General features: G+C 54.8%; 1 protein-coding gene across 1 annotated transcript; it reads left to right on the top strand.

Annotated features, from left to right (window-relative positions):
* Positions 1-971: 971 nt before the first annotated feature.
* Positions 972-12489, top strand: IFITM10 (interferon induced transmembrane protein 10). The gene is made up of 3 exons (XM_061407661.1): positions 972-999; positions 1110-1597; positions 11883-12489. The coding sequence occupies exons 1-3, from the start codon at positions 972-974 to the stop codon at positions 12030-12032; spliced, it is 666 nt and encodes a 221-aa protein (XP_061263645.1). The 3' UTR covers positions 12033-12489.
* Positions 12490-25367: the final 12878 nt, after the last annotated feature.

Here is a 25367-nt window from a genome sequence, read left to right on the forward strand (position 1 = left end):
ACCCCACCGGCGGGAGGAGGCGGGGAGGTGGCTGCGCCCGCCGCCGCCGCCGCCGTGAGTCAGGTTTGGGCTGCAGCCGGCGGCCGGCCCTGGCGCTGCGGAGGGCGCGCAGGCAGCGGAGGAGCGGCGCTGCCAGCCCGCGCCCCTCCCCGCGCCGCCCCGCGCGCTCCCCGCGCCGAGGTCGGGCCGCCGGGACGCGGAGCGGCGGGACAGCCAGCCACCGGCGGGACGGCGAAAGGACGCGCGCAGCGAGCGCAGGGTCGGGCCCGGCCGCCGAGGAGTCGCCAGTAGGTGAGCGCGCGTCTTCCCGCGGCTGCGGCAAACCTGGGCCGGGCTGGGGGCCAGGGGGCGGGCGCCGCGGGGCCCGGCTGCCGGACCCCCGGGGCGGCGCGGGGCGAGGGCGCGTGGTCTGAGACGGCTCGTTTTGCAGAGTGTCGCTGTGCGTCTGCTCCTGGCGACCGGCGAGGGCGCGCGCTTGGGGTCCCAGAGCTGCTCCGGGCCGGGTCGGCGGGCAGGGGCGATGCGCGCGAGTTCGGAGCCCCCGCGGGCGGCGGGTTCATTCTTCCGCGACTGTGTCGGGGCCTGTGGCGCGGTGTGTGTGAGGGTCACAGTGCGGGCTTGTTTACCTGGAGGCCTCTCTGGGCGCACGGGGTGTGCTGGTGTCTGGAGAGCCGGGCGGTGATGCTGGCATTTGTGTCCCAAGCGTCAGCTTGTGCCAGCGTGCAGGTGCCGGGCAGAGCTCCGCTCCGCCTGCCAAGCCTGGCAGAGGCCGTGTCATTGTGGGCGTGCGTGCCCTGTGTGGGCGCCGTGTCCTGTGTGGGCGCCGTGTCTGGGGTGCTGCTTGCGTTGTTTACTGAGAGAGCCTGTCGGTCGGGTGCTGGGGAGTGTGGGAGTGTTGCTGTTGTGTGTCAGCGGGTGAAGTGTTGGGAAGCCCCTGCTGTCCCTGCCAAGGCTGCTCGGAGGGCTTTGGCATGGGGCGGGGGACGGTGGGGGAGGCAGGTGGTGGCCGGCAACTGGCTGCCCCTGCGGGATTTCCGTGTCCCTGGAGCTGTTTATGAGACTGCAAGGGGGAGGCTGTAGGGGCCAAGGTGGGCCCATAGGGTGATCAGGACCCGGCTTATTCTTCGTCTCCCCCTCCCTGCAGGCCCAGGGCCCCGCCCAGTGCCCAGCCCTGCTGGGAGCCCCGGCCAGCACCACGGACGGCACCCAGGAAGCCCGAGTCCCCCTGGACGGGGCCTTCTGGATCCCGAGGCCCCCGGCAGGTTCGCCCAAGGGCTGCTTCGCCTGCGTGTCCAAGCCCCCAGCTCTGCAGGCTCCGGCGGCCCCGGCCCCGGAGCCCTCGGCCTCACCCCCCATGGCGCCCACCCTGTTCCCCATGGAGTCCAAGAGCAGCAAGACAGACAGCGTGCGGGCTGCCGGTGCCCCCCCGGCCTGCAAGCACCTGGCGGAGAAGAAGACCATGACGAACCCCACGACCGTCATCGAGGTCTACCCAGACACCACGGAGGTGAATGACTACTACCTCTGGTCCATCTTCAACTTCGTCTACCTCAACTTCTGCTGCCTGGGCTTCATCGCCCTGGCCTACTCCCTCAAGGTGAGCCAGGAGGATGGAGGAGGGGCTGGGGGGTCTGGAAAGCTGAGCAGTGGTGCTGACCCCTCCTCCCTCACAAAGAAGCCCGTGGGTGCAGCAGGTATAGCGGAGAGGCTGGGGGACCTAGGGAGACGCAGAGGTCGGCCAGCTAGCTCAGGACAGCAGAAGGCCTGCCCATCGCATCCTGAGCTGGGGAACCTTCCAGGGCGTCCTGGCAGGCTCAGTGTCCTCGGGGCCAGGGTCTCTGCACGGCCAATTTGGCCTCTGGGGTTGGGACCTCAGTGTCCTGTCCCCTGTGTAGAGACCTGGGAATTAGGCCTGGGCGCAGCTGCCCCTGGGCATTAGGATGGAGCCAGCGTGGAGGTGAAGAGAGCTTGGAATCCTTCCCCTGTCGATAGGAGGAGGGCTGACGTCACTGCTGGAGACCTTGTCCCAGCCCCGCACAGGGAGCCTGACGCCAGGCAGGCACTCAGGGGGGCTGTGACAGACAGACGGGGCACTGCCCCCACCACTGCTCTGCCCCTCTCACATGCTTTCCAGTGACCCATCCTGGGGGGATGGGGCGGGGAGGCTGGGGCAGGGAGGCCTGAGTGTGTCCCATGCAGCCTGACCCCGCACCCTCGGTGTGCACGGCTCTCAGAAGGCCTTCCCTCACTGCTGTGATGGGAGCTGCCGGAGCGGAGCAGACAGGATACCCCCATCCCCTGCTCCCCACCCTCGAGGGTGCAGCGGAGAAAAATGGACCGAAATGGGGGAAGGGAGCTGTGGTTGACTCACACTTGGGGTCCGGAGATCCCTGCGGGTGCGTCAGGACCCAAGAGCCTGGGGCTGCTGGAGCCCAACCCGCGGAGGGGCAGAGGGAGACCCGGGCCTCCCTGTCTCCTCCCGCTTCCCCAAGGGCTGGGCTCTCATCTCGCCAGGTCATCCCTTTTCCTGGGCCCAGATTTGAGCGTCCGGGCGCATTTCACTGATTGCAGCTGCCTGAGGCAGGGGTGAGGAGCGGGAACACGGGGGAGGGCAGGCTAGAGGCAGAGGAGGGGCTGGCACCCGGGGGGACGGAGGCTGGGACAGCTCTGCTTGCTGCTCTGAGCATGGAGCACCCCCCACCCGTCCCTGTCCCAGCGTCACACGGCCTGGCCACCTGGCCTTCCCGCCTCCTGACTCATCCTCAGGGCCTCCATCCCCCCGCTGCTCACGCTTTCATCTCCAGGCTAGTGTACCCAGCCCTGGGCTCCATCGGACAGGAACTGTGTCCAGTGAGTGTGCATGCGTGTGGGCACGTGTGAGTGTGCACGAGGGCATGAGTGTGTGTGCAAGAGTGTATGCGTGCATATAGGTGTGAGCATGTATGTGTGTGCTTGAGATGTGCAGGTGTGAGAATGCACGTGTATCTGTGTGAGGGTGTGAGTGTGCATGTGTGTGTAACTGTGTGTACTGTGTGTGTGTGTGCATATAGGTATCAGCGAGCATGTGCATGTAATTGTATGTGTGGATGTGTGAGTGTATGAGTGTGTCTATGCGCGTGTGTACAACTGTGTGTGCATGAGTGTGCATGTGTGCTTTAGAGGCAGCAAAAGGAAGGGGGTCCCAGGGAGGCCGGGGGAAGCCCCCCAGCCTCAGCTCTGCCTCCAGGGCCCTCCTGCCAGTCCCGCCAGCAGCCCGTGGACCTGGGCGTGGCTGTGAGGCTCCTGTGGGTGCCGGCGGGCCCCGGGCAGGCCCATCTGCCGTGGGTTGTAGGTAGGTCACAGGTTTCTGAACTGAGTGCAAGGCTCCGCGCTGGGGTGGGGGGTGGGAGATGGTGCTTCTAAGAGGCAGAAGGAGCCCCACTGTGCCTCCAGCCGGGCGCTCCCCCACATCCTCCCTGTGGGCTCTCGGAGCAGAGAGGCGTGGGACTTACTGGGGAGCGGCATGGGCAGCCAGCAAGGCAAGCTGCCTCTGTCCCCGGCAGAGGGACAGGCGGACCTGCTGGCCCGGGCTCCCGCACCCGGGAGTTCGGCCATCTGTCTGTCCGGCTGCACGTCTCCTGGCCTGCTGCTCCGGACATTGTTTGCAGCCAGTCGCGGGCACTTGCAAGGGCACCTCACGGCCTTGGGGTCAGGAGGCCTTGGCTGGACTCCTGGACTCCCTGGATCCCTCTGAGCGCTGACCTGCGTCACTGAACCCATCCCCTCCTCCACTCGCAGAGCACGGCCGAACAAAACGGCATTCCCGGGAGTGCCAGGGGCAGGATGGCCTGCCGTGTCCCCACAGCCCCCCTCGGGCGCAGCCAGGTCCGTCTGGGCAGGCGTGGCCACAGACGGGAGCCTGGGGCCGCGGCCTGCGCTGTGGGGGTGGGTGGCCCAGACAGGGCTCACGACGACCGCCAGCCCCCCTTCTCGGTCGGGAGGAGTCCAGCCCCTCCTGCTGGTGCTCCAGGCCCCGCACGGCCCGCTCTCACCTTCGCTTCCTCCTATTCTCTTTTCTCCCACCCATTTGCTCCCCCCACGCCCTCCTCCAGCCTCCCATTCACTCCTCCGTCCACGCTGTGTAGCGCTTTCTTCAGCCCCTCCCCCACCCGCCACCCACCTGGCGCGTCCATCAGGGCTCTGTCTGTGGCCCACACACCTTCATGGATGCGTGTCATCTCTTTCCTCCTGCCCCGTCTTTGCTCGACACCTTCATCTACCGGCTTCCCTGAATCTGTGTATTGATTCATCTGCCCGCGCTCCAACTCTCGCGCCTGACGTCTTCTTCCACCCTGTCCCTCCCTGACTCGCGTGTAGCCGCCATAGCCATTCATTAACCTCTTCTAGTCAGTCACCCGGTCATCAGTTCATTCAGACACTTCAGCACCCTGTCACTCTCCACCCATTGGTCCCACGAGTAATAAATAATTGTCTCGTTCCTAGTAAGTGACAAGCAACACGTGATCCCTGTCTAGAAGAGCTTACATCCTGGCCAGCAGTCAGACAATAGTAAAACTTACACTTACGTGAGTCAGGTGGTAATGTCAGCTGTGAACAATAAATGAAGCATCGTCAAGGATATACGAGGTGCTATTTTATATACAGTGGGCAAGGAAGGCCTCTTTGATGAGATTATATTTTAGTCTAAACCTGAATGAATTCATGCAGTAGCCATAAATGCATCTGGGAAAGCATATTCCAGGAAAATGGACTGGATATTACAAAAGCCCCGAGGCAAAGCCAGGTTCAGGGCCCAGCGTAGCTGGCGTGGGGGTGAGCCGTGGAGCTGGTCCAGAGATGGGGTGTACTGGGCCAGACCACGTGCATTGTGTCTGCCCCAGTAGGATTTTGTTTTGAGTGAAATCTTGGATGAATTTTAAACAAAGAGTCAATATTATGTGGCTTGTATTTTAAAAGATTGCCCTTGTTACTGGGGGAGATAGCCCATAAGGGCTTAAGGAGTTGCGGAGCTGGGGACCAGATCAAAGGCTATTGCCTCAGTCAAGTCTTGGTTCAGAAGGTGGGAGCAGAGAGTGGAAGCAGATCCCGTATTTTAAAGGAAAAGTCAGTAGACTATCCTGGTGGGTTGGGCATGAGGTGAGGGAAAAGAGAGAAGAGCCTAAGACTGCTGTTGTTGAGTTGCTCAGTCATGTCCAACTCTCTGCGACCCCACGGACTGTAGCCCACGAGGCTCCCCTGTCCATGGGGTTTCCCAGGCAAGAATACTGGAGTGGGGTGCCATTTCCTTCTCCAGGGGATCTTCCCCACCCAGGGATGGAACCTGCATCTCCTGCATTGCAAGCAGATTCCTTACCTCTGAGCCGCCCAGGAGCTCAAAGGACATTCATCTGATCTGTTGAGAGAACGGAGGTGCCATTCGCACATGAGGAAGGAGGCCGTAGAAGGGACAGGTTTGCAAGGAAAAGACCCTTGCTCACCTTGTCCACCCACCAACGCATGCACTCATGTTTCCACCCTTTCAACTCTTTGCCCGTCCATTTTCTCTCTATAAATTCATATATTCATCTTCCTTCCTTCCAGAGTTTCTCTTCCACGCTGCCAACCATCCGTAGATTCACTCATTCACTTACTTACTAAATTCATGTTCCTTCTGTCTTTTCTTTCTTCCTTTCCTCCCGCTGTTTATCCACCAACCTCATCTATCAGTCTTACTCTTTCCATCCACCCAGCTCGCCATCTAATCTTTTTTCTTCCCTGGGTTCATCTGTTTCCCCCCTTACTCATTAATAGCAATAATAGTAGTAACAAAAAGCCAGCAAATACCAATAACCACCAAACAGCCCAGTTATTTATTGAACTTTTATATTCTAGGCACTGTTCTAAGCATGTCTCATTATTTAATTAAATGTAATATTTTATTTAAAGGTAGCAAAACCCTATTGGAGAAGGCAATGGCACCCCACTCCAGTACTCTTGCCTGGAAAATCCCATGGACAGAGGGGCCTGGTAGGCTGCAGTCCATGGGGTCACTAAGAGTCGGACACGACTAAGTGACTTCACTTTCACTTTTCACTTCCATGCCTTGGAGAAGGAAATGGCAACCCACTCCAGTGTTCTTGCTTGGAGAATCCCAGAGATGGGGGAACCTGGTGGGCTGCCATCTCAGGGGTCGCACAGAGTTGGACACGACTGAAGCGACTTAGCAGCAGCAGCAAAACCCTATGAGACTGGTGCGGCTAACTGCAGATGAGGAAACAGGGGCACAGGCACCAGGGAAATTCCTCGGGGTCGCCATCAGGTTCGTTTCCTGGACCTTTGACTCGTTACACTCTTCTTTCTATAGTCATCGCCATTTTTCTTTTTTTTAATTAATTTATTTTTTATTGAAGGATAATTGATTTACAGACTTCTGTTGTTTTCTGTCAACCCTCACCATGAATCAGCCATAGGTACACATACATCCCCTCCCTCTTGAACCTCCCTCCCGTCTCCCTCCCATCACATCCCTCTAGGTTGATACAGAGCCCTTGTTTGAGTTTCCTGAGCCGGACAGCAAATTCCCAATGGCTATCTAGCTTACATATGGCAGTGTAAGTTTCCGTGTTACTCTCTCCATACACCTCGCCCTCTCCTCCCCTCTCCCCATGTCCATCAGCCTATTCTCTGTCTGTTTCTCCGTTGATGTCCTGCAAATAAATTCTTCAGTACCATTTTTCTAGATTCCATATATATGCATTGGAATACAATATTTATCTTTCTCTTTCTGACTTACTTCACTCTGTATAGTAGGCCCTAGGTTCATCCACCTCATTAGAACTGACTCGAATGCATTCCTTCTTATGGCCGAGTAATATTCCGTAGTGTATATGTAACACAACTTCTTTATCCATTCATCTGTCGATGGACATCTAGGTTGCTTCATGTTCTAGCTATTGTAAAGAGTGCTGCAATGAACAATGGGATACATGGGTCTTTTTCAACTTTGGTTTCCTCAGGGTATATGCCTAGGAGTGGGATTGCTGGATCATCAGTTCAGTTCAGTCACTCAGTCGTGTCTGACTCTTTGCGACCCCATGAATCGCAGCACCCCAGCACGCCAGGCCTCCCTGTCCATCACCAACTCCCGGAGTTCACTTAGACTCACGTCCATCGAGTCAGTGACACCGTCATATGATGGTGTTATTCCTAGTTTTTAAGGAATCTCCGTACCGTCTTCCACAGTGTCTCTATCAGTTTACACTCCCACCAACAGTGCAGGAGCATTCCCTTTTCTCCACACCCTCTCCAGCATTTATGGTTTGTAGACTTTTTGACGAGGGCCATTCTGAGCTGTGTGAGGTGGTATCTCACGGTGGTTTTGATTTGCGTTTCTCTAATAATGAGCGATGTTGAGCATCTCTTCATGCGTTTGTCAGCCATCTGTGTGTCTTCTTTGGAGAAATGTCTGTGTAGGCCTTTTCCCACTTTTTGATGAGGTGGTTTGTTTTTCTGGCCTGGAGTTGCATGAGCTGCTTGCATATTTTGGAGATTAATCCTTTGTCAGTTGTTTCATTTGTTATTATTTTCTCCCATTCTGAGGGTTGTCTTTTCACCTGCTTTTGCTTTCCCTTCGCTGTGCAAAAAGCTTTTAAGTTTAATCAGGTACCATTTGTTTGCTTTTGCTTTTATTTATTTCTTTTTTTAAAGCATGTTTTGGCCGTGCTCTGTGGCACGCGGGATCCTACTTCCCAGACCAGGGATTGAACCTGAGCCCCGGCACTGGCAGCACAGAGTCGAAACCACTGGACCAGGGAGGCCGCAGCTGGTCATCACCTCCTGCCTGTTCATTCACTCATGTCTTCCTCTCTAGCTTACTGCACCTTCTATCCATCTCTCCCTTTACTCATTCACTCATCCAACTGTACAGCCTTCTTTTCTGCTCTTCTCCACCCTTTCTCGCTATCTAGCCACCCCTTCTATCAGTACAGCTAATCGTTCATCCGTTAAAACTTGGATTTGTCGATCCTTCTTCTCTCTCGACTTTTTCCTCTTCGTGACCTTGTATCCACCCCCCACCACCCCAGCCAGTCATCTGCCGGCCATCAGTACATTTCTGTCTCTTCCTTTCATTTATTCACGCTTCCTGTTCAATCACCTCTAAATTAAGTTGCTCATTCATCCGTTTGTGTATTCGCCTTCCCTGTCTTTCCTCTACTCCTTTCTCCCAATTGCTTACCATGTCCATCCAGGTAGTCCGCTCTGGAGCTGGCGTCAGTTCGTCTGTCTACCCGTCCATCCATCTTCCCTCCCTTCCCATCACACACACTCTGTCACCCCAGTAACATACACGCTCATCAGAGAGCGTTGACTTACCCAGTTACCCATCCATCAGTCTGTTCACTCGCCAAAGGGCCTTCCTTCTCTTTCCCTTATCCAGCCACCATCGTCCAGCGACCTCTCTGCCCTGTGCTACGCATCCGTTTATCCACTCCGCTCCTCCATGTTTATTCCTCCTCCTTCAGCCCATTGCACCCACCGCCATCCTTCCTTCCTCTTTGCCTTTCTTCTGCTCTGTTTTTTTTTTTTTTTTTTGAGGGGGCGGCTACTCTGGGTCTTCATTGCAGCACACGGGCTTCTCTAGTTGCAGCACAGGCTTAGCTGCCCCTCGGCACGTGGGATCTTAATTCCCCAACCAGGGATCGAACCCATGTTCCCTGCGTTGGAAGGCAGATTCTTAACCTCTGGACCACCAGGGAAGCCCTGTTTCTTCTGCTTTTCTCGCCCGCTCATCTCAGCCTCCCCTCCTCACTGCCTCTTGCTTCCCGGATCTCCTAACGGGGTGCTCCCAGGCGTGGTCCTTGGTCCTCCTCTTCCCGTCGTCGGCGCTCAGTCCCTTGGTGCTCTCGTCCAGTCTCAGAGCTTTAAGTAGCATCTTTATGTTGATGCTCCTCCAATTTGTATCTCTGCCCTAGACCTTACCCCTAAACTAGGCTCTACAAAACCTACCTGCTCAAAATACCTAGCTGTATGTCTAGAAGACATTTCTAGCTTCACGTCAAAAGTCAAACTACTGAATCGCTCACAAGCGTCCTCCTCCTGGAGTGCCCTACAACCCCCTTATTTCAGTAGATCAAAAAGCCTTGCAATCATCTCAAATTCCTTTCTTTTTTTATCACACTGCACATCTGATCCCAGTAAATACTGTCAGCTGTGTCTTCAAAATAGACCCAGAAAACGGTCAGTTCTTACCACCTTCATGTCTACTGACCTGACACGACCCACCCTGCCCACTCACCCGGGCTGTTAAGGGAGCCTCTTTTCTGCTTTTCTCCAGCCTCTGCCCCTGCAGTATGTTCTACACACAGCATCCAGAATTATCAGAGTAAAAAACTCCAGAGCCTGCCTGTTTTCTGCTAAAAAGTGCCTATGAAGCCCCACACAAATTGCTCCTTGACAGTCTCCTCTCTGATTTTAAGCCCCCTCCCCTCTCCTCTGGGTTCTGCCCTCCTCACACTGGCCTCTGGTTATTCCTCTGGTAGAACTCAGCACATCTACACCTGGGAGCTTTGTCTTTAGACACCTGTTTTCCCTGCAGGTGAGCGTATGACCATCTCTCCACGCTCTCCTGGGCTTTACCCAAACATCCCTGCTCCCTGGGTTCTTTCCTGAGTGTCCACAGGAAGTCCATCCACCCCTACACACTCCCACCCTCCTGCGCATCTATGTCTCCCTGTGTTAGCTTGCCATCCCTCCTCCACCCTCCAGGCAGCCAGACATCAGTGCCATCTATCTGCCTAACCCAGGCCCTGCCTTTTGTCCATATACCCACCCATCCATCTATCCACCCAACCATCCTTCCATCTATTCACCTATCCATCCACCCACCCACACATCCATCTATCCACCCATCCCCCCATCCACCCATCCCTCCCCCACCCACCCATCCATCCATCCATTCACCCATCCACCCATCCATCCATCCACCCATCCATCCATCCCCCCATCCACCCACCCATCGTTCCATCCATCCACCCATCCACCCATCCATTCACCCATCCACCCACCCACCCATCCACCCATCCATCCATGTATCCACCCATCCATCCATCCATCTATCCATCCACCCACCCACCCACCCATCCATCTATCCACGCACCCATCCATCCACCCATCCATCCATCCATCCATCCATCCACCCACCCATCCACCCACCCATCCACCAATCTGCTGATGCAAAGACTTTCTCTTCCTGCCTCTCCTGTCTCTCTCCTTGCTCCCTTTCTTCCTCCTCCCAGGCTCTGCTTGCAGTATGCTCAGACCTGCACCTCTCTGGGCTCTGTGGAAGGAGAAGGTGGGAGGGAAGGGGACTCCTAAGACCTGGCTTGGATGAGGCCAGGGGCGCCTCCCCAGGGACACTCCTTCCCAGCCAGAGGATCTTGGGAATAGGCCCACCGCTGTCTATGGCTCCCTGGGACTTATTGGACTCCAGGCCGCTCCTCTCACTTGGGCGTGAGTGTGGCTGTGCTGGGTCTTTGCTGCATCAGGCGGGCTTTCTAGCTCCAGCGTGGGGACTTCGCTTGCGGTGCATGGGCTGAGTTGCCCCATGGCATGTGGTCTTAGTTTCGTGACCAGAGATCTAACCATGTCCCCTGCATTGGAAGGCAGATTCTCAACCCCTGGCCCACCAGGGAGGCCCCCGTTCAGTTTAATATCCCGTCTCGGAGGCCCCGGGGGCTGCCCCTTGTCCACAGCGTGTGTCCTCAGGGAGCCCCATTTAACTGTAAGTGAGGCGGAACCAGTCAAGTCAGCACACACTTGTGACGCCCCCTCACCCAGTCACAGACTCTCTGAGGCCAGCTTCATCTTCCGTCTATTTTCCCAGAGCTGGTGGCGTAGAGTCGACCTGTGACACTGAACACGCTTAAGGTGTACGTGATGATCTGACACGTGTGCATCGCGTGAAGTGGTTTCTACAGCAGGGTTAGTTAGCACTCGATCACTTCTCATAATTACCTGTTTTTAATTTTTTTGGTAGTAAGAACACTGAATTTTTACCCTCTTAGCAACTTTCAAGTACGTAAAACAGCATCAACAACCCGTGTTATTATAAATAGTTCTATGTCTTTAATATTTATTTTATTTATGTGTTTATTTGGCTGTGCTGGGTCTTCATTGCAGCGTGTGAATGCAGCAGGATGTGGGATCTCGCTCCCTGACCAGGGATCCAGCCCGGGCCTCTGCATTGGGAGTGTAGAGTCCTAGCCGCTGGGCCACCAGGGAAGTCCCCTAAGTGTTTTAGATTTACCTAAAAGTTGCCAGAAAGGAGATACAAGAACCCCTGCATGCCCTTCACCCAGACCCCCAGCAGTTAATAGTTCACCACATCCAGTGTCTCTTCTGCGTGTGTGCTCACTCACCCAGTCACGTCCGACTCCTTGTGACCCCAAGGACCGTAGCCCTCCAGGGGTTCAGCCCTCCTCTGTTCGTGGGGTTCTGCAGGCAAGGATGCTAGAGCAGATGCCTCACCTCCTCCAGGGCGTCACTTCCTCCAGGGCGTCTTTCTGACCCAGGGCTTAAGCCACGTCTCTTGATGTCTCCTGCATTGGCAGGCGGATTCTTTACCACTGATGCCACCTGTTAAATACAGGTTATTTGTCTCATAAACTGAGAGTAAGTTTCAGATCTGATGCCCCTAAGCCTCCCCCGCCCCGCCCCCAAAGTCCAGCGCACGTTTCCACCCAGAAAGGACATCCTTGGGCAGTAGCCCCGTGTGGTGGTCAGGAATCGGGAACTGACCCAGGCTCAGGGCTACCCTCTCCTGGGCCCTCTGCCTCAGGCCCTCCCGCCTGGCCCGTGTGTCCACTCTCAGCCCTGACTGCTGGTCTTACTGCTCCTGGCTTCAGGTCCGGGACAAGAAGCTCCTCAACGACCTGAACGGGGCAGTGGAGGACGCCAAGACGGCACGGCTGTTCAACATCACGAGCTCCGCGCTGGCCGCCTCCTGCATCATCCTGGTCTTCATCTTCCTGCGGTACCCGCTCACCGACTACTGAGGCCCCAGTGGGCACGCCGGCGGGACACGCGGCCCTGAGACATGGCCAGGGCAGAGCCGGGCGTCCGCCCTGGGCACCCCCTGACCCCAAAGCTGTGAGCCAGGCAGTGGGGCCATCAGAAGCTTCGTCTGTCAAGGGGGCAGCGAGCTTCGTGCTGCCCCGGCCTCTCTGCCTCTTGGCCCCCTGCCCGTTTCTGGGGGCCCCTGGGTTTCTGCCTGTGCTGCTGCACCCCGGCTTTGAGTGGCTGCCCCCTCTCCCTGCCTGTGCCCCCACCCGGGCTCCCGAGGCCCCTCAGACCTGACACCCTGCAAGAAGGGCCCATATGGGGCCTCCCAGGGTGGGGCGGGGGCCTGCCAGCATCTGGGGGCTCACTCCCCCCACGACCCCACCTCCTCCAAGCTGTGACCCTGCTCGGAGCTCTTGTATCTGTGAACCTCCAATAAAATACTCGAAAATACTCGCCCAGCTATGGCCCCGTCTCCTAGCCACCCCCCACCCCCGCCCCCAGGCAGGTGGGATTCGGAGGCTTCGGGAACCCCATTCAGGCACTGCCTGGGGGTCCTGAGTGCCGCACCCAGCTGACTTTTCCAGGGAGCGTCCACCCTGTAACCCTGGGGGTCTTCTGCCTGCTCTGCAGGATGGGACTGAGGGGGCTTTTGGTGGCTGCCTCCTTGGAGAGGAGGGAAAGGGGCTGGCACAGCTGCCCTCCTGGCAGAGAGTGAGAACTGGCAAAGCCCACCAGCAGGAGGGAGCACCGGGGCAGTGACTGCCGCGCCCAGTCCCTCTCGGGCACCGGGAGCCGCATGCGAGGCCTCCAGGCGAGCCTGGCACACGCAGGGCTCTGAGGTGGCGCTGAGGGTCAGAGCTGGCTTGGCTGGACGTAGGCTGTGGCCAGAAGTGGGCACTTGGGAGTGCGGGCAGTGGGCTGAGGGGGGGCACTGGGAGGGTCTCGGGGGGCGAGGGGGAGAGTTTGGGGACCGGCTGGAGGCGGGCCGGGGGGAGACAGGAAGGGCGTCCGTGTCTCCAGCATGGATGGTGGGGCTGGGGGGGCAGCTGAGCGTTGAGACTGGGAGACTGAGGAAGGGGACAGTTTGAGACAAGCCCCCCCGGGGGGCGGGGAGGACAGCTCCTGAAGGGGCCTGAAGCCCCCTGGGACTTGGGGCCTTGAGGGAGGAAGGAGCCAGGAAGGGGTGGGGTTGCTGGGAAGGGCGCTATGGAGGAGGGGGGTGGTCACCCCTCCCAGAACCGGGCGGTGGACAGAGGGGAGAGGGCTGGGGAGGGGGCATGCAGAGGGCCAGGTCCGGCGCCTGGGGGGTGGGAGGGGGACAGACAGAGGGGGCGGGGCGGGCAGCGAGGGCCGCGTCCAGATAGACCGAGTCCCTCACCAGGGCAATGCTTGGAGGCATGTGGGTGCAGGCCTGGGAGTGCGGGCTTCCCTTCGGGCCTCGCTCGGAGAAGAGACCCCCCTCCATGGTGTCTGCTGGGGAAGCGGGTCATCGGGACGGCCGCTGGTCTCCGGGGAGGTGTATGCCCGGCTGGCTTTGGTGGTTGATGGTCCAGGGGTACCAGGCATGGCTCAGCTGTGCTTCGCTGCCCAGGGTTGGGAGGGGAAGACCAGGTGGCGGGCCAGGAGGGGCGTCCACACAGTGGGAGTTGGAGTGGGATGCGGCTGGTGTTCGGTTGGGAGGAGGCAGCCGGCCCGGAGGCTAGAATCCCACGGGTCCTCGTTCAGGGGAAAAGGGAGTCAAGGTGGAGTGCAGGGCTCATGGGAGTAGCGGTTTGGAGTGCTATGACCCCTCGGCCTGGAGAAGCGCTTCCCAGGTGGGAGTATAAAGGACCTGGGTGCTGGCTGCACTCCCAGGACATGGCCCAGGGCTCAGAGTGGAGACCAGGCCTGAGTCTGGAAGCTTCAGGTCAAGAGGGTGAGACCTGGGTGGACAGAGGCAGAGATGGGTGAGCAAGCTGGACTCTAGCTGTGAAGGAGAACAGGAGCGCTGAGGGGCAGGGAAGGGGAGGGGACGCAGGGACATGGAAGTGTTGACCCCTGACCCCAGGGGGCGGTGAGGAAGGGCAGGCTGGAAGGGAGCGGCCAGCCTTCAGGAGGTCTCCACGGAGGGCCAGAGCCAGGGCTGCGGTTGGCGGTGGGCTGGGGGACACAGCATCTGGGTGCCTGGCCGGCCCTGAAGGTCAGTTGCAGGTGCTCTCAACACTTCCTGGGTGAGGCCCAAGAGGATGCCCACCGCAGCCCAGGGTCCCGGGAGGAGTCATGATGGGGGGGCTGCGGCTGTGGGAGAGAGGCCTCGCGTGCGCTGTGGGTCACGGGTCAGCCTGGACTCGCCCTGGTGCCCCAGGGCTCTGTCCTGCCCAGCGAGGGTGGGGAAAGTGCAGGGGAAGTGCTTCCTTGGCTCACTGTCCTCACGCCTTGGGTGCCGGTGGATGACTGCCCACCGGGGACAGGTCCCGGGAGAAGGGCATCGTGTTTAGGCCGCCGTGGCCAGCTTCTCCCTGGGCCGTGCCCGCCCAGGGCAGGCCTCGGGCTCCTGTCTCCTCACAGCCAGCAGAGGTGCCCTCGGCTCCCGGGAGCTCGTGTCCGGTCCTGGGCAGCAGGGAGCAGGCAGGCAGCCCAGAGGTACCAGCCTTGCCCCTCGGGCTTAGGGGAGGGTGGAGCCCAGGCAGGGACCACGCAGGTCAGGCAGACCCCCACCCGCACAGGCGGCGGGCGGCACAGGCTCCACCTCGGTCTCTGGCTTCCAGGTCTGTGTCTTTGCTCTTCCTCAAGGGCTGGGTTCTTCCTCGACCTTCCAGCCCACCGCCCTACCCCCTGCACTACTCCTTCCCCGTCTTTGATTTCCGCAGTGCCTGGCACGCGTGAGCCATTTGCAGTAAGCACTCAAGAATTACATATGAACGAATTGCCCTGGCTCACTCTCTTCCTGCCCCTCCTGGACACGGCCCCCAGACTCCTGCAGCTTTGGGAGCATCAGGTGACTTTCCTCCCCCTCCCCTCCCCTCCCCCTTGTACTGCCCTGGGCCACTGCTCTCACAGCCCCCCAGCCTGCAGTCTCCCTTTTGAAAGGATCAGGACCAAGTAGCCGAATGGGGAGCAAATCTGAAGGGCGAGTCTGGCTGTGTGCCTGCATTTGAGTGTGTGTGTGCACTTTGCATGTGTGTGTGCACACCTGCCTGCAGGCGCGTGTGTGTTGGGGTGGAGGTGCCGCGAGGCCAGGCTTGGCCTCTCTTGCCGTGACCACAGCCCTTCAGAGTCCTGCAGGGCCCCCCTGCACTTCCAAGCCCACAGTCCACTCCAGCTTGACTCTGCAGACACTGGAAACCCACAGAATATTCTTCCTGAATCGCGTGCTCTCAGCTCCCCACAGGTGTGCAGAGCTCCTGTTGCCACCCAAGGACTTGCCCCCCTACAGAATAGCGAAGACAGTTGAGACGGGGTGACCGGGGCTGGGGGGCAAGTCCCAGACCGCTGCAAACCCCAGGCTCACGAGACTTGCTCCTCTGCGCCTGATCTGAGGACTGGAGGACAGGGGGTCAGGTATGGGGAGCTCTTCTGAGCCACACCCCTGCCTCTCAATTCCACCTGCCGGGGCTGGGACCCCAAGGGAAGTCTCAGGACTGGTTTCCAGGACAGAAAGACGTCACCTGGGAGAACAGCCAGGCGGCTCGGGGAAGGAGGTGGAGCCGATCAGGCCGCAAATTCAAGACCGTCAGAGCCCAAACACGGGTAGAGCTCGCACAGCACAGGCGGGCTGGTGAGTCAGTAAAACAGGAAGCGAAATTATAACCAACACCACAGAAATACAAGGCATCACGAGAGACCGCTATAAGGAGCTCTGTTTCGATAAACCTGGAGGAAATGGACACATTCTTAGAAAGGTGCGATCTGTCAGGACTGAACCAGGAAGAAAGAGAAGATATGAACCACAGTTACAAGTGCCGAATGGAATCCGTGATGTAAAAACTGCGGCTGGGACTCTGCTCCCAGGGCAGGTTCGATCCCCGGTCAGGGAACTGGACCCCACATGCCTCAGTGAAGGTGGAGGATCTCTCATGCCGCAAAAAGACCCAGCACAGCCAGATTATACATATTTATACATATTTATATGCCCAAAAAACAGAAAGTCCAGGACCAGAAGGAAATGGCCACCCACTCCAGTACTCTTGTCTGTAAAATCCCATGGACAGAGGAGCCTGGTGGGCTGCAGTCCGTGGGGTCGCAAAGAGTCGGACACGACTGAGCGACTGAGCACACAGATGGCTTCACAGTCAAATTCTTTCAAACATTTAGAGAGGAGATAACACCCGTCCTTCTGAAACTACTCCAAAAAATTGCAAAGGAACTAACACTCCCAAACTTATTCTATGAGGTCACTATCACCCTGATACCAAAATCAGACAAAGAGATCACACACAAAAAAGAGAAAATTACAGGCCAGTATCAGTCATGAACATATATACAAAAAAAAAAAAAACCTCAACAAAATATAAGCAAAAAATCCTCAACAAAAATATAAGCAGACAGAAGGCAACAATACGTGAAAAGGATTACACCCCAGGATCAAGCAGGATTTACCCCGAGGATGCCAGGAGTTGTCAACATCTTCACATCAGTCAGCGTGCTGTGCCACACTGGGCCTGCCTGGTAGGTCAGTTGGCAAAGACTCCACCTGCAATGCAGGACACCCTGATTCGATTTCTGGGTCAGAAATATCCGCTGGAGAAGGGATAGGCTACCCACTCCGTATTCTTGCGTGGAGAATTCCCATGGATCCTCAAATCAATGTGATGATATACCACATTAACAAAATGAAGAAAAAAGATCATATGATCACCTCAGTAGATGCAGGAAAGACTTTTAACAAAATTCAATATCCATTTATGATATATACATTTTTTAAAAAACATCTCCACAGAGTGAACATAGAGGGACCATAGCTCAACATAATAAAGGTCGTATGTGACAAGAGCACAGCTAAGGTCATGTCTGTGGTGAAAGCTGAGAGCTTTCCCTTAAGATCAGGAACAAGGCAAGTATGCCTGTTCTTACCACTTTTACTCAACATAGCATTGAAAGTCTTAGACACACACACCAACTAGACGAGGAAAAGAAAGAAAAAGAGCCCAGACTGGAGAGAAAGAGGTCAAATTGAGACTGTCTGCAGATGACAGGGTGTTATACGTGGAAAATCCCAAGGATGCGTCCAGCACACGGCTAGAGCTCATCAATGAATTCAGCACTTCTGCAGGATTAAGAATTAAGACACAGAAATCTTCTAGTCTACACTAACAATGAAAATCAGGAAAAGAAATTCAGAAAACAATCCAATTTGCTATAGCATCAAAAAGAATAAACCACCTAAGAACAGACATGCCTAAGGAGGTGAAACACTCGTACTCAGAAAACTTTAAGACACTGAAGGCAGCAGTTGAAGATAGTACGAATAGATGAAAAAATACAGCACGCTCATGAATTGCGAGTTTCAATGCTGTTAATACTACCACAGTGCCCAAGGCAATCAATGGGTACAGTGAAGCCCAGCAGAACGCTAGTGGACTTTGCCCACGGAACTAGAAATGCAAAAATAACCCCAACGATCTTGAGACGGAGGAGCAGAGCTGGAGGAGTCATGGCCCCTGACTCCAAAGTAAAGTACGAAGCTGCGGTCATCGGACAGTGTGGTGCTGGCACAAAACCAGAAATATGGGCCAATGGACAGAACAAAGAGCCCTGAGGTAAACCTACACTTCCATGGTCAGTTAGCACGATGAAGGAGGCAAGAACAGACAACAGAGAGAAGACAAGCCTCTTCCATACGTGGTGCTGAAAACTGGACAGCTGCCTGGGGAAGAATAAGATTAGAACACTTTGCACACCATGTACAAAAATTAATTCAAAAAGGACTAGAGACCTGAACGGAAGGCCAGAAGTCATAAAACATCTACAAGAAAACATAAGCAGAACACTCTGACATAAATTGCAGCAATATTCTTGGGGTGCTGTCTTCTCAGGCAAGAGAATCAAAAGCAAAAATAAACAAATGGGACCTAATTAAACTTAAAGGCTTTTGCGCAAGAAAGCAAACCATTGACAAAACAAAAACATGACCTACACACTGGGAAGAAACATTTACACATGATGTGATTGACAAGGGATTAATATCCAACATATACAAACAGCCAGTACAATTCAATATCGAAAAACGCCCAAAGAATCCAATCAAAAGACGGGCAGAAGACTCGAATAGAAATCTCTGTCCCAAAGAAGGCATACCGGTGGCCAGCAGGCACGAAATGGTCCTCAACACTGTGAGTTACTAAAGAGAAAGGCAAATTGAAACCGCAGTGAGACGTCACTTCACACCTGTCAGAACGGCCGTCGTCAAAAGTCTACAAGTAACAAGTGTTGACGAGGACGTGAGGAAAGGGAACCTTGTGCTCTGTTAGTGGGAATGTAAGTCGGTGCAGCCTGTGGAAAACTGTGGGGTTATACATAACGGAAGTTTGCTCGGCCATAATAGAGAATAAAATCTTGCCATTTGTGACGATACGGATGGATCCCGAGGGTGTTATGCTAAGTGAAATAAGTCAGACAGAGAGACAGGTGCCGGATGATTTCACTTACATGTGAAATCTGAAACACGCGAGCGAGTATGTCAAAACCGCGAGAATCACAGACACAGAGAATAAACAAGTGGTTTCCAGGTGAGGGGTGGGGAGCAAAGAAATGGGTGGAGGAGCTTAAGAGGTACACGCTTCCGGTTACAGACTAGATGTCACGGGCTGAGATGTACAGTGTGGGTAACATGGTCAGTAACTATGTAATAGCTTTGTCTCTTCTCATAACGTGTATGGTAACGTCAAACCACCGTGCTGTGTACCAGGAACTAACCCAGTTCTGTGAGTCAACCACGCTTTTTCTCAGTTGCTTTGTTTATGAGTTTTCGGCTGTGCTGAGCCCCCGTTGCTGCGCGGGCTCTCCTCCAGCTGCGACCAGCAGGGGCTACTCTGCAGCTGTGGCGTGCGGGCTTGAGAAGCCAGCCCACTGAGAGTGAGGAGGCTTCTGCTGCTGCGGGTCACAGCTCTAGGGCACACGGACTCAGTCTCTGTGGTGCGTGGGCTTAGGTGCTCATGGCGTGTGGGATCTTCCCCGCCCAGGGACTGACCCTGTGTCTCCTGCTTTGGCAAGCATATTCACCAGGGAAGCCCTTGAATTGCATTTTAAAAGCAAACAAGAAAACTTGTAGGAAAATGAGATCAGACATTGGCTCCTTGAAGGAGGGGTTGGGGGAGTTGGATGCAGGCAATTGCAAGGTAAACTTGCAGTTATAAAAGAGATAAGCCCTAGGGACACAAATTCTTTACTGCATGTAGGAACGTTGAGAAGTAAATGCCGAGTTCTCATCACAAGGAAAAAACTTTTTCTATTTGTTTTATATCTACATGAGATGATAGATGCTGAGCAAACTTTGGTGGTCATCATTTCTCAATGTATGTAAGTCAAATCATTACGCTGCACATCTTAAAATTATACAGCGCAGAAAACTAGAACACAAGAAAAGCATCGATATACTTGACAAGTCAAGGCACGCGTGGGTGACATCTGGGTGCGGATAAGATTCCATTTCTTGATGCTGGTGCTGGTTACATGAATATCTGATTTATAAAAGCATTAGGTTGTACAACTGTGCCTTATGTAGTTTTCTGCATGATATATATTTATTTACATACATAACCTTTTTCTTTAGAAATGCATATTTATATATGTGTATACAAGTGTATATTCATAGCAGTGTCATTCATAAGCATCAGTGGGAAATGAATATCTGGTAGCACACATTGTCACATACCTATTAAAAAGGGTAAGTGTGCACATCTTTGTTTAGACCCAAGTAATCCCCCTGGGGAGTTCACCCTTGTGTTTATTCATAAATAACAACAGTGCAGAGAATAGAATGCCTCTGGGAGAAAAATGACTGTGGGAAGGGAAACAGGTGAGCAGGAAATGTTCAATTGTATTGTGAACAGAGACGCACAGAGAGGAGCGGGGGCGCCTAGAGGGGGTGTCCAGGGAAGAAGGGGGCAGCCCGAGGCTGGAGAGGAAGCGACCACGTGGAGGGGGTGAGAAGGGCACCTTCATGGGGGTGGGCACCAGTAACCACAGGAGGTAGGTGAGGGACTGTGAGAGAGCTCACATTAGCAAATGCATCGCAGCTGACGGGAGTCGGGAGCTGGTGCAGCGGGTGGGAACATGAAAAGGGACAAAATAGGGGAGCGCTGGGGTGCTGGGCGCTGTTGGAGGAGGGTCCTCTGCCCCTCCGCTGAGAGCCTGCCAACAGCAAAAGCTCACCCAGGGCCCAGGGACCCTCCGCCAACTCCAGGACCCAGGCTCCCTGCAAAGTGGCCAGTTCCAGGGAGCGTCCCGGGAGGACCTAGACCGTCTTACACCGGGGAAGCAAGAAGGGCAAAAGGATAGAGGAGGTGTGTCCAAAATACGAAAGTTGTTTTTGAGTCACTAAGTCATGTTTGACTCCTTGTGAGCCCATGGACTTCAGCACGCCAGGCTTCCCTGTCCTTCACTATCTCCCGGAGTTTGCTCAGATTCATGTACATTGAGTTGGTGATGCCATCCAACCGTCTCAGTCCCTGTCGTCCCCTTTTCCTCCTGCCTTCAATCTTTCCCAGCATGAGGGTCTTTTCCAGTGAGTCGATTCTTCACATCAGGTGGCCAAAGTATTGGAGCTTCAACTTCAGCATCAGTCCTTCCAATGAATATTCAGGACTGATTTCCTTTAGGATGGACTGGTTTGATCTCCTCCAGTCCAAGGGACTCTCAAGAGTCTTCGGGCCCGCAACTCGAATGCATCAGTTCTTCACTGCTCAGCTTTATTTTATGGTCCAACTCTCACATCTGTACATGACTATTGGAAAAGCCATAGATGTGACTGTATAGACCTTTGCTGGCAAAGTGATGTCTCTGCTTTTTACCTAGATTTGCCATAGCTCTCCTTCCAAAGAGCAAATGTCTTTTAATCTCATGGCTGCAGGATCCATTCCCAAATCCAGAACCATCTGAGGATCACAGTAGACAATATTAGTAACAATCATAATCCTTTGAATAAAATAGGAAACATGAGTCCATACTAAGATTAGCTAATACATCAACTGGAAGTTTAATGGACACTGGGATCTTTGGTTTCAAAGAAGCATCTTGGAGAATACTTACAATTAGAGAGGGAAACCTGAGTAACGTCACAGCTGGAGAACCCAGCAGGCCCAGTGGATCTAGTGATCCGGTGAGCATCATTGGGGACGGGGGGGGCACGTGGGAATCGTCAGCCGCCCCAGAGGATGCACTGAGAACAGCCCTCCCGATGGGTACCCCTCCTGCTGTGGGCTCAGTGTCTGTGGCCCCAGATTCAAATGCCCCAATGTAACAGCATCTGGAAGTGGGGCTGTGGGGGGGTGATGAGGGTTAGCTGAGGTCCTGAGGTGGGCTTCCTCATGAGGAGAAGCAGAGAGCAGGGACCCGCTCCTCCTCGAGCAGACACACCGGGACAGGGCCTCACCAGGACCCGACTGGCAGCACCTAAGCCCAGACCTCCAGCTTCCAGAACCCGGAGACTCACTGTCCACTGTTGAAGCTGCCGGGCCAGCAGTGTTCTGGAGAGAGAACCCTCACCCACCCCCCGAGTCCCCTCAGCTTTCACGGGGTCTCAGCACTCACGGCACTCCTGGTGCGGGACGCGTGGCTGTTCTTCCACAGGACGTAACTGTCTGGCACCGGCCGCGGGCCCTACCCTTGACCTCGCCTCTGACACTGTCTACCCAGAAACAGCGCCGACCCCACGGGGAAGGGCTCGTTCCCACAAGCCTGCCCACTTCAGATGCCCACGGCAAACCCAGTGGTCAGCTCTGCTTCTGACCCACTGGCCACAAATCAGAGGCTTCCACAGCCCTCTCCTTGGGTTCAGTTAATTTGCTAGAGTAGCTCACAGAACTCAGGAAACTCGTTTTCTGCTTATCAGTGCGTGACGAAAGGATGGGCTGGGGGACTTCCCTGCTGGTCCAGCTAGGTTAGGACTTGAGCTTCCAACGCCAGGGAATCTGGTTTGATCCCTGGTCAGGGAGCTAAGTTCCCACGTGCCACATGGCCAGGAAAAAAAAGGATGCAATAAAGGGAACAGGCTACAGGTGAACCTCCTGACAGAGGGCTGCACGGGGCGGGGCGGGGGAAGGGAAGCGGAGCCCCACACCTGCTCCGGATACTCCAGCCTCCCCGCATCTCCACGCAGCGTCTCTCCAGACCTCGTACCCTGGGGATCGCAGCGCAGCTTTCCCAGGTGGCATGATCAGTCATGAACTCAGCTTCCCGGAGGGTGGAGGGCGCGGCTGAACACCACGCTTCTGGTCACAGCTTGGTCTTTGGTGACCACCCTCCACCCAGGAGCCCACCCAGGGTCACCTGTGACAGCAAAGGACACTCCCACTGCCCTGGAAATCCCTAAGGAGTTTCGGAGCCGGGTGACGGGGTCAAAAACAAGCATTAGAATCTAAGCTCTCCTGGGCTTGTACCCCGAGGAACTCACAAGAGTTTCAGAAGCCCTGGGCCAGCCACCAGAAACACAGCCCAGCAGCAGGAAGACCCCGCCTGGGGACTGCAGCAGTCCTGCGACCTTCCGAAGCACCAAGGCCGTGCGGGTCACGGAGGACCGAGACCTGTTCCAGACTCAAGAGCCACAGAACTAAGGAGCAGGTAGAAATAATCCCACCATGCTGCCGCCTGGTCAACATCTGAACACGGCCTTCTGATAAACCTGAGTTATTATTTCTCAGGCCCCATTTATCATTTTTCCCTGTAGGATCAGTGTTTTGGGCACTGTGATGAATGTCCGCTGATTTCTAACGCTTCTCCCACTCCGAGGTCCTGACGTTTCTCTCCTCGTTTGGCTGCAATAGCTCCTTTCTTGTTTCCTCTTTTGCTTTGTTCCCCACCCCCCCGACAAGAGCCCCGCCCCCACCCCCCGCCCCCGCCGAGCACCTGTGTCTCCCACCTCGGGGTCTGCTGTGCAGAGCCAACAGCAGGGCAAAGGGAGCGCTTCTTCCCACGCAGAGACTGTCCTTCCTGGCTGCATTCAGGACTCCACATCTCCGGTTCTCAGCAGTCCACCCTGACGCTCTGGCTGTCGATGGCAGCGCCTCTGCGACTGGCCCAGGACGCAGGCTCTGAACTCACGTTCCAGTTCCCCCTGCCAGGGTCCCAGTGCTGTGCTGTTTCAGAAAAGACTCCCCCGCCCCTCAGTCTCACCTCGTCCCCAATGTCACGGCCATCTGTGCCGGACTTCCGTCTCAGGCATGGTGAGCATCCGATTTCTCCCCACTGCTGAGGTCTGTCTGCTCGTCTCCAGCCTCTGCATTTTTCTCTTGGTGCCCCATTCTGACATTCTCTATTCACTCTGTTGGGGCTCACAAATTCTGTCTTCTGTCGTGTCCAGAGTGCTATTCAGCACACGCAATTCATCGGTGCCTTTTTCTTAATTAACCATCATTAATTTACCAATTTGCATAATATGTCATATTTTATTATCCTCTACCACCTTTATTACTTTGCCTTTAATATTCAAAAATAATATGTGTATATGTATCCCCGAATCACTGTGCTGTGCGCCTGAAGCATTGTAAGTCATCTACGCTTCAATAAAATATGTTATTAAGAAAAACACACAAGGAAGTGTTCAGAGACGAAAGGACCTACGTCTGCAGTGTGTTCCCAAGTGTTCAGAAAAAATTCTCTATCGATCATCATTTATCTCCAGCCGTCACCTGTCATCTCTGTTATCTGTTCACCTAATTGTCTGCCTGTTGTCTGTGTCTATCTCTAGAGAAAGATAAAGCTAATTAATGTAAGATTTGAGGGGACCTATGAGTGAAAGTCACAGGAGAATTATTTGCACTATTTTTACAACTTGGTATTATTTCCCATAAAATTCTTAAACCTTTGGAAAACTGGAAGAGAGAATAAAAATATCAGCACATAAAAGAGAATTCAAATGTGTGATCCACCTATGGATGTAGGAAGATGGAGGCCAGTGTCCGCTCTTCTCTGATTTTTGAGGAGCCGTCCCTTCCTTATTTTTTGTGCTGTCTCTGTCGTATACCGAGTGCTGTTTACGGGCAGGTCTGCTTCTAGGCCCTCAGTTTAGTCGCTAAGTCGTGTCCAGCTCTTGTGACCCCACGGATTGTAGCTCACAAGGCTCTTCCGTCCACGGGATTCTCCAGGCAAGAACACTGGAGTGGGTTGCCATTTCCCTCTCCAGGGGATCTTCCTGACCCAGGGATGTAACCTGGGTCTCCTGCACTGCAGGCAGGTTCTTTACCAACCAAGCTGCGAGGGAAGCCCTGTATGGCTTTATCATATCTGGCTTTCTTACAGTTTTACAGTGAGCCCCAGCACCCACCAGTCCTCTCACGTCATTCTTCTTCAAGGCTTTCTTGACTATCGTGCTTTTATTGGTTTGATCTGTGGTTGTTTTTCCTCTGTTCTGACTATTCCGCTTTTTAAATTATTTACCCGGCTGCCTCGGTCTCAGTTGCGGCACGCGGGATCTCAGGCGGCGGCTCACGGACGCGCCGGGTGGGGCTTGGGCTCCTGAGCGCTCGGGCTGCAGTGGCTATGGGCACCAGTTCATTTGATCCAAGGCCTGTGGAATCTTCATTCCCTGACGAGGGGTCAAACCCACGCACCCTGCATTGCAAGGTGGAGTCTTAACCACTGGACTGCCATGGGGGTCTCAGCTATTCCACTTTTGACAGTCATTTAACTTAATGTTTTTAATTTTTTAAAAATTGAAGTATGGTGGATTTACAATGTTTCAGGCATAGAGCAAAGTGAGTTATATATGTGTGTGTGGGGGGGATATGTGTGTATATATGAATATGCTATGCTATGCTAAGTCACTTCAGTCGTGTCCGACTCTATGCGACCCCATAGACGGCAGCCCACCAGGCTTCCCCGTCCCTGGGATTCTCCAGGCAAGAACACTGGAGTGGGTTGCCATTTCCTTCTCCAATGCGTGAGAGTGAAAAGTGAAAGTGAAGTCGCTCAGTCGTGACCGACCCTCAGCGACCCCATGGACTACAGCCTTCCAGGCTTCTCCGTCCATGGGATTTTCCAGGCAAGAGTACTGGAGTGGGGTGCCATTGCCTTCTCCGCTATATGAATATATGTATATATATATTCTTTTCCAGAATTTTCTCCATTATAGGTTACTACAAGATATCAAGTATAGTTTCCTGTGCTAAACAGTGAAAGCCACTCAGTCTGAC

The sequence above is a fragment of the Bos javanicus genome, chromosome 29 (assembly GCF_032452875.1).
Source record: "Bos javanicus breed banteng chromosome 29, ARS-OSU_banteng_1.0, whole genome shotgun sequence".
In the NCBI taxonomy this organism is placed as follows: domain Eukaryota; kingdom Metazoa; phylum Chordata; class Mammalia; order Artiodactyla; family Bovidae; genus Bos; species Bos javanicus.

Coding starts and splice junctions, on each gene's coding strand:
- IFITM10 (XM_061407661.1), top strand. CDS start 972: ATGGGGCGGGGGACGGTGGGGGAGGCAG. Junction 1,000..1,109: donor GGGGACGGTGGGGGAGGCAG/GTGGTGGCCGGC, acceptor TAGGGTGATCAG/GACCCGGCTTATTCTTCGTC. Junction 1,598..11,882: donor CCCTGGCCTACTCCCTCAAG/GTGAGCCAGGAG, acceptor TCCTGGCTTCAG/GTCCGGGACAAGAAGCTCCT.